General features: G+C 47.2%; 2 protein-coding genes across 2 annotated transcripts; one reads left to right on the top strand and one right to left on the bottom strand.

Moving 5' to 3' along the window:
- The first annotated feature begins 712 nt into the window (after positions 1–712).
- Positions 713–4,461, top strand: emp1 (epithelial membrane protein 1). The gene is made up of 5 exons (XM_084440740.1): positions 713–777; positions 1,719–1,802; positions 2,164–2,257; positions 2,737–2,889; positions 4,279–4,461. Exons 2-5 carry the CDS (start codon positions 1,728–1,730, stop codon positions 4,446–4,448), a joined length of 492 nt encoding a protein of 163 aa, XP_084296866.1. The 5' UTR covers positions 713–777; positions 1,719–1,727; the 3' UTR covers positions 4,449–4,461.
- A 485-nt stretch (positions 4,462–4,946) lies between these two features.
- f8a (coagulation factor VIII associated) lies at positions 4,947–11,360 on the bottom strand. The gene is made up of 12 exons (XM_084440776.1): positions 11,289–11,360; positions 9,638–9,684; positions 9,427–9,499; positions 8,881–9,040; positions 8,308–8,376; positions 7,900–8,020; positions 7,636–7,728; positions 7,385–7,449; positions 7,083–7,164; positions 6,550–6,596; positions 6,357–6,412; positions 4,947–5,823 (listed from the first exon to the last, which is right to left on the bottom strand). Exons 1-12 carry the CDS (start codon positions 11,348–11,350, stop codon positions 5,742–5,744), a joined length of 957 nt encoding a protein of 318 aa, XP_084296902.1. The 5' UTR covers positions 11,351–11,360; the 3' UTR covers positions 4,947–5,741.
- Positions 11,361–16,613: the final 5,253 nt, after the last annotated feature.

Raw genomic sequence — 16,613 nt, 5'->3', positions numbered from 1 at the left:
CATCCGTAGGGGGTGAGATTAACCCAGTCAAACAACGCGGTGAAATGATTGACAACAGGAGCAGTACACCAATGTGTGCTTTCCAAGACATTTTCAAAATAGCTTATTCACTGTGCAATCCGGGGAAGGACAACTTTCAAACGCTGTCACGAATAGGTCGACTGGACAGAAGGAAATTAAATGGCGTAAATGTCCTTGCTCCACAATCGACTGATGGGTGAACCCAACAGCTGTAGGCTAATTGCTTATTATGTTAATGTGGGGCTCTCGGCGCGTGAAACGGTTCATTAACCAAACCATATGCCAAACTGATATTTTGGTGGGGCTACAAATAACATAATTATGTAAATAAATATTGGCGAATTCACATAGATGTCCAAGAGCAAGAACAATTTGTCCTTCACCAAATGTATAGGCGTTGAGGTGTAACCAGAAAATGACTAACCCTACGAAAAAAATAATGTTTGTTGATGAATGTAAAATAAAATTTATTTTTTGTTTTAGTCTACGTGTTGGCACAACTGGCTAAACACGATGAACGCATACTTGTGGAGGTCGCTCAGGCAGGGATTCTCCTTGCAGAGTTTTGACGGGGGTAATCGTTGGCCATTTGTCTGCTCTGTGAGAAGTTGAGGATATGGGTGGGGTTTGGGAAGCGAGCAGGGAGGGAAGGGTCTGGAGAAGGAAAGGGGGTGATGTGTGTAGACGATGAATTCGACGCTGGGTGGGTCTTCACTTTTTCACATCCCCAAATAACTGCGTAAAACTTCTTTGCAGGTAGGTTAATGTTTATTTATAGGCCATTTGCTTACATGTCTTATAGTTGCGTAATACGTTTGATGTAGGATGTAGTAATCTTGAGTGTTTTATATTGTACTGTGTGTGGAAGGAGTTGAGAGTTGTAAACTTGAGCGCAGTTGGTTTGAACGGCTCCTTTGAAGGAAGGAATGCATTTTCGCGCGCCGCTAACGTCAAAAATGTTCTTTTATTTCTATTGCACGGACTTGCATAATTCGTCCATGAATGCGCTGAATTAATAAATGCATATTAAAGACTAATCTGATTGCCTCGTCGTTTTCTCGCGCTCTTTTCGCACAGCCAGTGAGGAGCTTTAAGCACCCTCGCATTTTGAGAATAGTGGGTTCTGACTAGGCCGTTTCTAACGTTAGGCCTATTCAGGTTATTATTCATAAGGATATCAGATAGACTACGCAAAGACTCCCGCACTTTTGGAACAGCAGGTCTAAACCTTCACCAAGGTCTCCAGTAAACCTCCCATTCGTTTGGAGGCCTGTACCGTATTGATTTCACTAGATGAAGCTCATATAAATTGACTTTATTAAAAAAAAAAAAATTCTAATCTAATTCCGCGATGTACATCCAACATGAAACACATATTTGAACTCCCTGTTGACCACTGATCTATAGCGCTCAGGGGGATCCTGTGCGTGTATGTGGGACTAGGACGGGGAGTTGGCAGGCAGCAGATGGCCCATCCGTGCAGTTATTCAAAAAATGGTGCATTAGTGAGACTTAGGAGACGAGTTTAGACTTGCTCCCATCCCTCTTTCCCCTCTCTGCTTCGGTCTGTTTCTTTCTTCGGGCAGCGTTGCCACTGGCGACAGCTGCTAAAGAGCAGTTACCTCACATCTAAGGCTGTGCGTTAAGTAGAAAATACAATTAAAAATAGTGCTTATCCACTCCCGTGTCTTTTGCAGTGAGTCACAATGTTGGTCTTGGGTGGAATCGTCCTTCTTCACATCACTACCATCATCCTGCTTCTGGTCGCCACCATAGACAATGTAAGTAAACCAAAACACCCAAAACTTTAACTCTATAATAAATATTATTATATTATCCCAGTAACCCAGCTATTATAGGCTACTTATTTTGTACAATCTGGGATTGCGGTCACATATATAGCCTAGAGGTATTTGAATACACCACAAATAGGATACTGCACGTTTGTAGGAGTCAGGGGAGGTGGGGGGCTGTGACTGTGAGTGGTGGGAACAAATGGCCTGTGTATATGTGTGTGTGTGTGTGTGTATGTATGTATGTATGTGTGTGTGTGTGTGTGTAAGAGTTAGAGAGAGAACGCGTGAGAGAGAGAGAGAGACCAGTAGCAAAGGCATTCGTCCCTAACGTGTGTCTTGTTCTCAGGCTTGGTGGGGCTCAGACTCCGTCTCCACAGACGTGTGGGGCAGGTGGGAGAAGACCGGCTCCGCCTGGCGCTACACGGACCTGAAGGGCGGAGGTACCGTACAAAACAGCTGTGGGCGCGCTGGAGGCACACCACAATAATATACGCCTTCAGCTCATAACACACGCCTGCTGCTAGATTGGGTTAATGTGTGGTTTGACCTCGCGGAAGCAGAAGAACTGACTTGTCTGGTTTGGGAGAGGTTGAACAATTGTATTTTCACATCAATTTCTAGTCCGGGTTGAACTCTTGTGGTAGCCCGGAACTAGGAAGTACTTTAAATGCATTATCTTGACTGACATAATCTGTAATCCAAGGCTTTAAGTGTGCTTGGGGAAAGCTAGCTAATCTAGGGAGTGGCTATTTGAAGAGATTAGCTAGTGCTGTGTCATTGCTAAGGGGTTTATGCATTTTACAGACAATAAAGCACACAAAAGCTATTTCCTGTCCCAGATTTATACATTTCCTACAACTTCCCCCTCTTTCCCAACCGACTCCCCATTGAGCTGTGTTCCCTCTGTCGCCCCCTACAGACTACTCCACAGAGTACCTGCAGGCGGTGCAGGCCAGCGCCGTGCTGTCCTGCATCTTCTCCATCCTGGCTCTCTTGGTGTTCGTGGCTCAGCTCTTCACCCTGGCCAAGGGTCAGAGGTTCACCTTCTCCGGAACCCTGCAACTCATCTCCTGTGAGTCCGACGCCACCTCCAAGTGCTCTACTCTGAAGGGGGGGGGGGGGTCACGCCACCTCCAAGCGCTCTACTCTGAAGGGGGGGGGGTCACGCCACCTCCAAGCGCTCTACTCTGAAGGGGGGGGGGGGTCACGCCACCTCCAAGCGCTCTACTCTGAAGGGGGGGGGTCACGCCACCTCCAAGCGCTCTACTCTGAAGGGGGGGGGGGGTCACGCCACCTCCAAGCGCTCTACTCTGAAGGGGGGGGGGGTCACGCCACCTCCAAGCGCTCTACTCTGAAGGGGGGGGGGGGGGGGGTCACGCCACCTCCAAGCGCTCTACTCTGAAGGGGGGTTTTGGTTAGGTTTACAGTAGTCAGCCGTTTGTCCACGGTTAGTTGAGCTTCTCTAGATCGTCACCAATACTTTGTACTTGGAAGCCCTCAAATTTAATTGTCTCGATACCAACAGGACAGATAACATTCAGACACACTGAACCGTCAGTCAACAGAAACCTCGAATGAAGAGAGTTGTGATGTCATTCTAATGAGGCTTAGGTGAGTGACGGGTCACCGCACAAGCTGATGCCCATCTCATCCTCTTCCTCCCCCTCTCCACCTCTTCCTCCCGTCTCCTCCTCTTCCTCCCGTCTCCTCCTCTTCCTCCCCCGTCTCCTCCTCTTCCTCCCCCGTCTCCTCCTCTTCCTCCCGTCTCCTCCTCCCGTCTCCTCTTCCTCCCCCGTCTCATCCTCTTCCTCCCCCGTCTCCTCCTCTTCCTCCCCCGTCTCCTCCTCTTCCTCCCCCGTCTCCTCCTCCCGTCCCCCCCTTTTCCTCCCGTGTCTCCTCCTCTTCCTCCCGTCTCCTCCTCTTCCTCCCCCATCTTATCCTCTTCCTCCCCCATCTTCTCCTCTTCCTCCCCCTTCTCCTCCTCCCGCGTCTCCTCCTCTTCCTCCCCCGTCTCCTCCTTTTCCTCCCCCGTCTCCTCCACCTCCTCCCCCGTCTCCTCCTCTTCCTCCCGTGTCTCCTCCTCCTCCTCCCCGTCTCCTCCTCCTCCTCCTCCCCGTCTCCTCCTCTTCTTCCCCCGTCTCCTCCTCCTCCCCCGTCTCCTCCTCCTCCCCCGTCCCCTCCTCTTCCTCCCCCGTCTCCTCCTCTTCCTCCCCCGTCTCCTCCTCTTCCTCCCATCTCCTCCTCCCCCGTCCCCTCCTCTTCCTCCCATCTCCTCCTCCCCCATCCCCTCCTCTTCCTCCCATCTCCTCCTCCCCCGTCCCCTCCTCTTCCTCCTATCTCCTCCTCCCCGTCTCCTCCTCTTCCTCCTATTCCTCCCCCGTCTCCTCCTCCTCCCCCGTCTCCTCCTCCTCCTCCCCGTCTCCTCCTCCTCCTCCTCCCCGTCTCCTCCTCCTCCCTCCAGGCCTGTGCATAATGATCGCCGCCTCCATCTACACCGCCCAGTTCCACCTGCAGGAGAAGGAGGCGGGGAAGGGCTGGTACGGACACTCCTACGTCCTGGCCTGGCTGTCCTTCGTCCTCACCCTCATCCTGGGCGTGGTCTACACGGTCCTGCGTAAGAAGAACGAGTAAGGAGAGGGAGAGAGAGATGGGAGGAGGAGGAGAGGAGGACGCGTAGGAAGGACAGTGTTACGTTGTATTGGACAGGGGAGGGAGGGAGATGTTCGAATCCCAAGAGTCTCTCCTCGACTCCTCGCGTCCGCTCCTCCTCGGGTCCCGTCTCCGACCGCGTCGGAGGAGGCGGTCCGGGGGGAGGGGCCGAGCGTCCGTGTGTTTTGAGGAGGCGGGGAGGGAGGAGTCGAGGGAGGGAGGAGTCGAGGAGAGCGGGTTTTTGGATTCAACTCAAAAGCATGCCAAAGTTCTTCAGCTCATTTGTAATTTAGAGTGGGATGGTCTGTAGCAGTCAACAGTAGGCATGGATATCAAGACCTTACAGCAATAAATGCTCTCTTAGGAATCCAACCCAGACCTTAAATTTGGTCGTCAAAGCTATGGTTTCAGTGCGAGGGGGAAATTCGATGGGGAAGGGGGGAGGGGGGGGGCAAGGGGAGGGGAACGTCAAACATATCCATAAGGATGCATGAACGATAGTTCATGATTAGTACAATACATGAAATGTAATTGTGCATAAGATTAATAGGTTAATGCTATCAAGTGGGAGAGTCCGCGGCCAAGATACTGTATGAGAACGCGTTGACGAACGACAATTCTTGTGAGCAGTACTTGAACAATCAGGAAAAAGAAAACTTTCCAGGACAAAGGAATTGAAATCAAAACTTGTATCATTTTTATTTTTCAATTGAAGTATATTGTAATCAATATGTATTTTTGTATTATTATCGAAGTACATCGTAACCATTGTTTGTTACCGTCATAACATTTTGTATTCTACGTGAATTCTTTTTTAACCATGTTTGGTTCTGTGTTTGGGTTGGCTGCTATAGTACATTTTGTACAAGTGAACAAAAGTGAACCAGGGACAGAGAACTATGGTGTTCATAATATCACCATTTAGTCATGATATGCAATACTGGGTTTTCTAATTACAATGGAATTTAAGCCATGTCATTTATTAACAATAAAAACTTAAGAGAAAAAACAACAACATATAGTCCATGATTGATTTAACACATATTTCAAATAAATAAATATTTTTACGCAAGACTTGACTTCGAGAGCAATCCAGTGACCATTCAGAGCGAAAAAAGGGTACATAAACATGAAATGTCTAAGAACATTTTGAAACGTTGCAGAACGTTGTGTCACAAACACAATCCAAGCAACACTTCATGAGGCCCTACAACAGACCGAGACTCAGGAATGTTCCATTATGAGTACATTCGGGGGGAACAGGCCTGGACTGTACTAAATCCCCTGGCCGGAGGGGGTGATCCTCTCCTGTACCACCAGGTGGAGAAGATGGTTCTGCTCTGCAGAGAGAAGAGGCCTGGGACAGAAGAGACCAATAATCAATTAAGAGGCAGTGGGAAAACTAGGGCTGCGTTCCGAATCGCATACTTCTACTTTTTACTACCAGCACGTACTACAGCTGCCCTAGAAAGTAGTACTTTGCCCGCAGTATGCATTCAATAGGGACATACTACCTTATCATAACATTGTGCCTTGAAATTTGACCCCATCTGTTGCTGTCCATGAAGCGACATCTGTCCACAGCTGGGATTCATCAAAACGCCTCCGGCGCGATTCACACGTGACATGATTTCCAGTGAGCACAGGATTGTGGGTAAGAATTGCCAGAGAAGTCTGCTGGCTTGCATACTGCAAAATACGACCGGATGTAGTAGGACATCCTGGTATTTTTGCCATACTGCATGTGGTATACTATGTATTGGGATCTACTACATCAATATTTGGCGTAGTATACAAGTATGGAAGTACCTGATTAGGAACGCAGGCCAGGAATAGAAATGATGCCAAATCAACATGGCATGACGGACATGAACATTTCTGAACGCTCACCATAGTTCGGTTTGAAGAGACTTGAGGGACTCGGTGTCTTTCTCTTGGCAGGCCATCTGAAACACATTTTACGGTTAATCTCACTGTGTAATTATGAAAGCAAGTGTAACTGGTGTATGATGATGACGATCTAAGCAGTTGTGCCAAAGATGGCCGAAAACCAAGAAAGCCACCCGGTTAAGAGTCCTCTTACCACAACGGACTGGAGGAGCAGGAAGATGCTGTCGGGTAGGAAGGTCGCTACAGGGGGTGTGGACAAAATATAGACGTTTTATTTGGTTGGGAAAAAAAAGAAGTAAAAAAAAAAACAAAAAAAATTTTTTTCACAACAACCTCACAAATGTTTCAGATCAGCCTTTCTAAAAAAAAAAAAATCTTTTTTACCTCACAAAAAATGCCGAACGCTCACATGCTACGTGAGCTAAAGGTTATGTGAGCTAAGCTGCAGTAAACGTTATATTTTCATCCTGTTATTTCCACTAAGTTTCAGGGAGCTATTTTTAAAATGTGAATTGTTTGAACACAGCCCAGATAGCAAGTGGATGTGTAATAATTCTGGGCCATATATGGGCCGGAACTAAGCCACAAGGGCCAGATCTGGCCTGTATATGGCCCAGATCCGCTTGCTATCTGGGAGGGCTCATTTTGAAGAAAAAAAGAGCAGCGTCTCACAGTGTGACTCCTCCCCGTCAAAAGAAAGGTATTGTGGGAAATGTAGGCGGTTACCCTGACTGTGTGGGTCGAAGGACTCCCAGGCGTATCTCTCCAGGGTCTGGGCGTGCTCCGGCTGAAGCTTCTGGGGGGGAGGCTGCGAGAACGGAACAGCCAGCAGCGACCAATCAGCACAGCTCCCCATTCATTATTATTCACCTAATGCTTCCTTATTCGCCTTTCCGTGGGGACAAAATCCCTGATTGGTTATAGCCACTTAAATCCCGCGTAAAAGGCGCATGATAGGTGAACAGTCGAAGAACATAGAAATAGATGAAAGCAGCTATAACCAATCACTAATATGAATATTAACATACCTCCAGTAGCATCAGCAGGAGCACTCTGGAGATCTCACACTTGGCCACGATGTCCAGAAAGGCGCCTGGGAGGATGCGTGGGTAAACAGGAAATGAGGCGGAGGAGAGAATGACGCAGGGGAAGAAGAATTCGCCCGGTTTCAGTCTGGATATGATTATTTTTCAGGTTCACGTTTGTTGATAAGCCAATACAGGAAGTGATCTGTTGTCCGTGAGGTAACCGATGTCGGGACAGTCCACTAGGGCCTTACCGACGGGGGTGTTTGAACCGGGCAGCTGCAGTCCCCTCTCCTGACACATCAGCTGCATCTCTGTGAGGACGGACAGTGCGCCGTCATAGTCGCCTGCAAAACAGCCCGGCAGCACAGGTTCAAATACACACACACACAGACACACACAGACACACTGTGTGAGAGTGTGTGACTCTCTCTATCTCTCTCTCTCACACTCACACACACACACACACACACACACAGATTGATATTTTGTGAAGAAGATAGCCGAGCTACACTAACGGGTAAGAATCTTGCAGGTGGCCATTTCTCCCATAGACAGCAGGGCTTCGATAGGAGTCTGTGTCTGCAGCTCTGCGGCTCTCTGGTAGTGAACTACAGCCTCCGCTGGCCTGTTCATCTCCTGGAGGGAGGGAGGGAGGCAGGGAGGGAGGGAGGGAGGGAGAGAGGGAGGGAGAGAGGGAGGGAGGGAGGGAGGGAGGCAGGCAGGGAGGGAGGCAGGGAGGGAGGGAGGGAGGCAGGTAGAGAGATAGACAGACAGACATTCAGACAGAGAGATAGACAGAGAGAAAGACGGGCAGAGAGAGAGAGAAAGAGAGAGAGAGAGAGAGTTCATATGAGATTAATCAACCACATGGGCCGGTTATTCTATTGCCAGTTTTCTATTTCTGACCAGTGGGATCCACCTACCTTGAGAGCGTTGCCAAGTTCCAAAGACAGGCTGGCGGCCATGACAGGCTGATTCATCTCGATGTACACCTGAAAGCCATTTTAAAACAAAGCATTTTACTACTTTCTCTGAGGAATGTGGGGGAAAGGGGAAATATGGAAATGTGTACAGTAAAGTCAACTCCTGCAACTCTGCCTCTTTCACAAATGAGAATTGACAGTATTTAATTAAATTTAACTTAAAAAGTAAAAATATGTATTTAAAAAATAAAAATAACAAAAAAAACTCAAGTTACAGTAGGCTTCATGACGCTGTCTCTTATTTATCACCATTGTTTTTTTATTTTAACAAACTGAGTCAATTTTCCAGATGCTTCACCCATCTGTCTTATTGAGTACTACTAGGCTACTCTACACTCCTTCACATGCCATTTCTATCGTCAATCTTTTAACTTTGATTGTTTTATTCTTGTTTTATTCTATATTCAAGCATCTTATTGCTATCTTCATCTGCCATCGCTTCGTTCTGTTCAGAATCACGCCATGCATGGACACTTTCGGCCTTGAAAGATTAGACGATGGATGGAGCGTGACCTTGATGGCGAAACTGTAGCAGTTGAGCGCGGCCTGCAGGTGCTCGTCGAAGCCTGGGGCTCGCAGTGCCCTGTTCTCCCGCTCGGAGGAGAGGAAGAGGCGGGCGGCGTCGGTGAGGGCCAGGGCCTCCCCCGGGGCGTTGAACAGAGTCTGCTCACACCTGGGGGTTCAGGACAGGATATGACCAGAGGCTGAGAGGAGGACATGGATGAGAACGGGCCTCATAGAAAGAAAACGGTTATGGGAGGCCGTTCGTACCAGATCATACACGTCACTGACATGGAGTAAACTAGCTATATCGTTACAAAGGAAATTATGACAACTGTTTAGTATTTTAAGGACCCCCTATAAGGCCCGTTAACAGCTCTTCCAAGGGAGCTAGCCCTCTTGGTGTTGTGGTTGGTGAGCCGGGTTTGGAAGTGGGTGGGAGGTTCGTCGGTTTGAGCCCCGCTACGTGGTCCTCAAACGACTAGACTCTAATCTAGGGTCTCATAAGGGAAGATGGCTGACTCGATAGGATACAGAAGACAGCCAGACATAACTTACCGAGCCATTGCCAGGTTACAGAAGGCAGCATACTGTAGACAGTCCTGTTGCTTTAGTTCTTTGGCTAGCTGACCTGGACGGGAAAGGGGGAGATTTATATATATCATATATATGACAATAACCGTCAACCATCAAGATATTGGCAGTAACTAACACAAAACTAAGAGCAGGACTTGGCACGTCTTTGGACGGATGGATAACTTGGACTCACCAAACTGCTCGCTCGCCTCTGCTACATTCGGCTTCCGGAGGAAACGTCTGTGGAGAGGAGCGATAGGGGAGACGTTAGCTACTAGCCTAGCTAGCTAGAGAGAATGTTAGCTACTAGCCTAGCTTGCTAGAGAGAATGTTAGCTACTAGCCTAGCCTAGCTAGAGAGAATGCTAGCTACTAGCCTAGCTAGCTAGAGAGAATGCTAGCTAGAGAGAATGTTAGCTACTAGCCTAGCTAGCTAGAGAGAATGCTAGCTACTAGCCTAGCTAGCTAGAGGGAATGTTAGCTACTAGCCTAGCTAGCTAGAGAGAATGTTAGCTACTAGCCTAGCTAGCTAGAGAGAATGTTAGCTACTAGCCTAGCTAGCTAGAGAGAATGTTAGCTACTAGCCTAGCTAGCTAGAGAGAATGTTAGCTACTAGCCTAGCTAGCTAGAGAGAATGCTAGCTACTAGCCTAGCTAGAGAGAATGTTAGCTACTAGCCTAGCTAGAGAGAATGCTAGCTACTAGCCTAGCTAGCTAGAGAGAATGCTAGCTACTAGCCTAGCTAGCTAGAGAGAATGCTAGCTACTAGCCTAGCTAGCTAGAGAGAATGTTAGCTACTAGCCTAGCTAGCTAGAGAGAATGTTAGCTACTAGCCTAGCTAGCTAGAGGGAATGTTAGCTACTAGCCTAGCTAGCTAGAGAGAATGCTAGCTACTAGCCTAGCTAGCTAGAGAGAATGCTAGCTACTAGCCTAGCTAGCTAGAGAGAATGCTAGCTACTAGCCTAGCTAGCTAGAGAGAATGCTAGCTACTAGCCTAGCTAGCTAGAGAGAATGTTAGCTACTAGCCTAGCTAGCTAGAGGGAATGTTAGCTACTAGCCTAGCTAGCTAGAGAGAATGCTAGCTACTAGCCTAGCTAGCTAGAGAGAATGCTAGCTACTAGCCTAGCTAGCTAGAGGGAATGTTAGCTACTAGCCTAGCTAGCTAGAGGGAATGTTAGCTACTAGCCTAGCTAGCTAGAGAGAATGCTAGCTACTAGCCTAGCTAGCTAGAGAGAATGCTAGCTACTAGCCTAGCTAGCTAGAGAGAATGCTAGCTACTAGCCTAGCTAGCTAGAGAGAATGCTAGCTACTAGCCTAGCTAGCTAGAGAGAATGTTAGCTACTAGCCTAGCTAGCTAGAGGGAATGTTAGCTACTAGCCTAGCTAGCTAGAGAGAATGCTAGCTACTAGCCTAGCTAGCTAGAGAGAATGCTAGCTACTAGCCTAGCTAGCTAGAGGGAATGTTAGCTACTAGCCTAGCTAGCTAGAGGGAATGTTAGCTACTAGCCTAGCCTAGCTAGAGAGAATGCTAGCTTGCTATCTAACTAGGGGGTAATGAATTGACTAGCTAGCTAGCTAGATAGATCAGGAACATTTGCGAACAAAACATTGTACTAACGTGGCAGTCATGTTAGCCTGCAAACGCACTAGTCATCGTTACGTTTGAACACTATATTTACACATAATAATAATAATAATAATAATAATAATAATAATACCAGCGAGCTAGCGTTAGCTAGCCTAGTCAAACCACCCCCCCCCTCCCTATTCCCTGGCACAGGAATTAGACGCGCATGAATCACAAATGTTCACGATAAGATAAAGGTGAGCACAGGCAAAATCCTTACTTCTTCAGTTTATTTGACACGGCTCGATATCTCATCAGAAAATCCCCCTCCGCTGCCATCATGAGCACCAAAACGTCAACAAACCAACCAGGAAGTGAAGAGGGATACGCACGTTTCTATTGGCTTCTTACATATACCACTAAGGTTCTATTGGTTCAAATGTCCCTATGGGAAAAATGAACGGGGATGACGAAAATAAGGCCTGCTAACAATACAGAGCCCTTGAGGAGGATTTTGTTGGATGGTGTGAGTTGAACCACCTGCAGCCCAATGTGGGGAAGAAGGAGTTGGTGGTTACTTCAGGAGGAGACCCACCAGATCTTATCCAGGGGGTCAATGTTGAGGTTATCCAGTCATACAAGTAGCCGGAGGTGCACATTACATTACAGTCATTTAGCAGGCGCTTTTATCCAGAGCAACTTACAATAATAAACCTATCTAATGGTGCACCTGGACAACAGGCTGGAATGGGCAGTAAACACAAAGGTCATCTACAAGAACGGACAGAGCCGACTTGAGGAGGCTCAGATCCTTCGATGTGTGTAGAGCGATGCTGACCATGTTTATCAGTCTGCAAGTGCCACCTTCTTCACGGTGGTGTGCTGCACTGTTGGGGTAGTGGCATCAAAGCAACGCTAACAGGAGGGACAATCTGATCAGGTGGGCGGGCTCTGTTCTGGGGGGTCAGGTGGGCGGGCTCTGTTCTGGGGGTCAGGTGGGCGGGCTCTGTTCTGGGGGGTCAGGTGGGCGGGCTCTGTTCTGGGGGTCAGCCTGGACTTGGTGAATGCAGTGGCAGAGAGAAGAATGCAGGCCAAACTGAGGGCCGTCATGGACAATGTCTCCCACCCTCTTCACCGTGCTCTCAGGCAGAGGAGCACCTTCAGCGGCATGCCTGATCCTGACACCAAAGATGTGTGTGTTGCGTGTGCTGTGTCGCCCTCACTCACGTGTGTTTGTGTGTGTGTGTGTGTGTGTGTGTGTGTGTGTGTGTGTGTGTGTGTCATGCGTGGCCAAATAAAGATCGCCCCAGGTCCAGAAATGTATTAATGCTACCCAGATAGCAAGCGGATCTGGGCCATATACAAGCCAGATCTGGCCCTTGTGGCTTAGTTCCGGCCCATATATGGCCCAGAATCATTACACATCCATAGTTAGCTAGCTAGATCGTACATTACCCAAACTGAATCAATAACACACACATAAACACAAAACTGCCTATATCTAGTCTATCTTGATGTAACTAAAATATCTGCTAATTACACACAAAAAATCCACTGACTTAAGCTATAATTCCAATTTAGCTACAATATCTGCAAACTTTTAAGCTAGGTTGTCAACTGTCACCTCAAAGTCCATCATTTTTTATTATAAAGTTATTAAGCGTAAACTGGGTATGATGCGCTGTTATGACTGGACTATGAAAAGGTAACCCACTGCAGACTGTCCCTCCAGACAACGTATCCTGTACTTCTTCTGAACTATGCATTGGCCTGTGAGTGTGTGATATGTGTGCATGAGACATAGGTGGGGCTTGTGTGAGTGTGTACCCTGTGTAACCCTGTGTGTGTTTGTACATGTTAATCCTGTGTGTGTGTGTGTGTGTTTTATGATCCTCACGAATGCTCGATAAAAACAATTGGGCCTCAATCACCAACCATTCTTAAGAAGAAATTTCTTCTTAAACTCCACTTATGAAGTTTCCATGAAGAGTCTGGCATTCACCAATGTTTTCTCATTTGGGATTTGTTAGTCGCGAAGAACAGATTCTACGAACATGGAAGAGTAGTTGTACCCAGGCTAGATGAGTGAGGGCTTGTCTGTGCAAAATCATTACCTCCGGCCCAGCAACAGCACAGCACGCGAAAACATTGGTGGCGTGTTTGTTTGTTTGTTGGTTGTTTGATGTTTCGTTTGTTCGTTAGCAGGATTACGCAAAAACGACCATGAAACTCCAACACCTCCCTCACTTCAGCTCCCGCCTGAAGACAGAGAGACACAGACAAGCCAAGACCGTACCACTGTGACCAATGTGGGAACAGCTTCAGTCAAGAGGCTAATCTCAAGACACAACAGCATGTTCACACAGGAGAGAAGCCGTACCACTGTGGCCAGTATGGGAAGAACTTCACTAAGTCAGGAGCCTTAAAGACGCACTGAAATTAAAAACGCATTCTGTCTCATTTTGATTCATATAATTGGTCATAGTGTTCACCTATTCAACGATGCATGCCAAAAAACTACAAAATTCTACTTTTGTTGTAATCTTATATCAAAGTATATCATTTCTTACTCCCTGGAAAACGGTAGGTCACGTGCAATTACGACAACTGGTACCTTAGATTTTAGGCCAATAATCTCACGACATCCACCCGTCAATCAACGCTATCCTTCTATCGAATCTGTCTAAAGTTCTTAAAACCTGTCCACTTGTCAATGTTCCAATCAAATTCCTCTAAACATATGTCCCACCCTCATAGCTTGTTTGCGTCGGAAATACGTCAAACTACAGAAGTTAGATGATCTCAAACGTCCGTTTCAGTGCGACTTTAAAGACCCATCAGTGTGTTCATACAGGAGTGAAGCCGTACCACTGTGACCAGTGTGGGAAGGACTTCGCTACTGCTACTCATCTCAGGAGACACCAGATCCTTCTTTCCACACTTGAGGAGAAAGATGTCACTGGCTCTGCATGATCCCTGTGTGCATCCTACCTGACGGGTTGCCCCTACCAGCTCACATGGAAAGAGTTCATGTCAGAACCACGTAGTCTGACTACAGGGGTTCCACAAGGGTCTGTCCTGAGTCCTTTGTTTTTTCCTCTCTACACTACATCTCTGGGTTCTGTCATTCGCTCGCACGACTTCTCCTATCAATGCTATGCTGATGACCCCCAGCTGGTCCTGTCATTTCCCCCTTCTGATGCACAAGTGGAGGCATGCTTAGCTGCGTGCTTGGCTCACATTACATTTTACATTACATTACAGTCATTTAGCGGATGCTTTTATCCAAAGCGACTAACAATAATTGCATTTAACGTAGGAAAAGCCAATGTACTACTATTTGCCAGAACTCACAAGTGCATCTTCTTTCTAAAACAAGTGACTAAGAGCATAATCTAGTGCTGAAGGCAAAGTGCAAGAATAGCAATCTAAAGTACAGTGCAATACAATAAGTGCTTAGGCGGGAGGATTGTTGTAGTACTTCTTGAAGAGATGAGTTTTGAGCCTGCGACGAAAGATGGGCAGATGGGCATCCACATCTCGAAGTGGATGATGACACATCACCTCAAGTTCAACCTGGACAAGACTGAGCTGCTGTTCCTCCCGGGGAAGGGCTGCCCGCCCTGGGACCTGGCCATCCATCACCATAGATGACACAGTGATGATTCTAACTGAGGCTGCAAGGAATCTGGGTGTGACCCTGGATGACCAACTGTCGTTCTCAGCACGTCACATCCGTTACACACTCTTGCAGATTCCTGCTCTACAGCATCAGGAGGAAGTAGGAGGAGTAATTATTTAGAGTCTGAAGAGAGATGACGCACGTAGTAGTGAAATCTGTCCATGGGACTTTTTTTTTTTTGAAAGCAAATAAGCTAGTGAGGCACTTTTGTGTTTCTATGTGTGGTATTTATTCAGTTTCTCTGGAAAGCATTAGTCCTAGCTCAGGCTATGACGCATGTAGGCTACTTGTGTAGTCCAGTTGCAATAATGCCGAGCATATTGCAACAACATCAACATCAGACGCAACCGAGGGCTTCAAAATTCACTGGAAATAATCTTCAATTATGTATTTTAGCTTTTAGAATAAAACATAGGCTACTCTATTCTGTGTATTCTCTGTTAAGACCTAATTTTCTGAAAACACATTTTTCCCATAGGAATTTTGGACTACACACCAAATGTCATAAATGCTAACTTTTCAGCCTATAAAAGTTACCTCAGACTTCCAAGACAACTGGAACAGGGCATTATAACCTGGCATGGAAGTTGGATTATGTGCTAATATTGGCCCACAAAAGCACAACATCACTTGCAAAGTCTAGAAATCATGTAATTTCATGCATCAGAAATGCCAGGAAGAATAACACTGTAAATTGCAGTTTCAGTGTTTATCTTAATACAAACAAGGTTCACCAAATATTACGCAATTATTAATTTAGGCGGCAGACAATCCTTCAACCTGAAAGTGTTTTTCATTTACAAAAGCTTGTGGAGAGGTAAGAACTGAAGAGAGCACAAAATGACAAAACAGTCTGTTCAAAAATTTTCATAAACACTTTCAAACACTCCATCGCCATCCTCCTGTGGCTTTTCGTCCACCTGCGGAACGAGAGTGGGAAGAGAGGTCAGTATCTAGTCGCACCGTTCCTGAGTCCAGCGCTGATTGAAAGACATAAACGGTGCGAGCGAAGAGGCATTTTAAAGTTGCACATTCCCACCGACCTGTGATTTTCTGGCCTTTGCGGGCCTTTTCTTGGCTTTGGTCTCGCTCGTCTCAGGGTCTGCTGCTGCCGCTGCTGTCGGGTGCAGCACATTGTAGATGGATTGAGGCCGCGGCTCCAGACTCTGAAAAACAGCGAAGGAGTTTTATGGGAATCTGAATCACAATACGAGTTGTCTGGCCAAGTCGGTTCACATCTGTTGGTGCAACACGCATAGTGCGAGGACAAGACAGGCCAGTTCAACTCAGCACTTTGACATTGTCTCACCATGAGAAGTGCTTCATAAATATTGTAGAGGATGAGTGTGTGTGTGTGGGGACTCGCCCCAAGCAGGGATCAAACCAATGACCTCCCGCTTCCAAACCTGGCTCGCTAACCGCAACACCAATGCCAAGTTGGTGGAGCTGTTTACAGTACATGCCTTATAGTCGGTGACTTGTTATTATTACTTATAATTAACGGCAGTTCCTGATAATATTCCTTCCTCAGTAGATCCATTGGTAGACGTGACGACCACCAAGCCCATGTAGAGAAAGACACAGATGACCATGCGGGCGGGGCCGAGGAAGCATGTACACCTACAGCGTAAACTGAGGCCGAGGCTTCTGCGTTCGCTGGTGTTCTTCCTCCCCCCTCTTCCTCCTGCTCCTCTCTCCTCTCCTCTTCTCCGCTTTGTTCATCTTTCACGCTGGATTGATCCTGCGGAGGAGAAGTTAGCATGGAACACATGGCTAGCTACCTGCAATCTATGTTGTGCAAGTACACAAAAGCTGTGTTTGGAATCGCTCCCTCGTCCCCTCACTCCCTATTCCCTATATAGGGTTCACCATGTAGTGAACTACCTAGGGAAAGGAAAACTTAGGGTACATGCATTGTTCCCT

The sequence above is a fragment of the Borostomias antarcticus genome (genome assembly GCF_949987555.1).
Source record: "Borostomias antarcticus genome assembly, chromosome: 7".
Taxonomy (NCBI): Eukaryota; Metazoa; Chordata; class Actinopteri; order Stomiiformes; family Stomiidae; genus Borostomias; species Borostomias antarcticus.
Note: the sequence above shows the minus strand (reverse complement) of the source record. Positions and strands in the feature narration are given on the sequence as shown.

Bases quoted from the DNA above. Each gene is read 5' to 3' on its own strand.
- emp1 (XM_084440740.1), top strand. From the start codon at position 1,728: ATGTTGGTCTTGGGTGGAATCGTCCTTCTTCACATCACTACCATCATC. The intron at 1,803-2,163 runs GTAAGTAAACCA...TCTTGTTCTCAG, and splicing joins TGGTCGCCACCATAGACAAT to GCTTGGTGGGGCTCAGACTC. The intron at 2,258-2,736 runs GTACCGTACAAA...CGCCCCCTACAG, and splicing joins CACGGACCTGAAGGGCGGAG to ACTACTCCACAGAGTACCTG.
- f8a (XM_084440776.1), bottom strand. From the start codon at position 11,350: ATGATGGCAGCGGAGGGGGATTTTCTGATGAGATATCGAGCCGTGTCA. The intron at 8,377-8,880 runs GTCACGCTCCAT...AATGGCTTTCAG, and splicing joins GCTACAGTTTCGCCATCAAG to GTGTACATCGAGATGAATCA. The intron at 7,729-7,899 runs GTTAGTGTAGCT...GCTGTTTTGCAG, and splicing joins CACCTGCAAGATTCTTACCC to GCGACTATGACGGCGCACTG.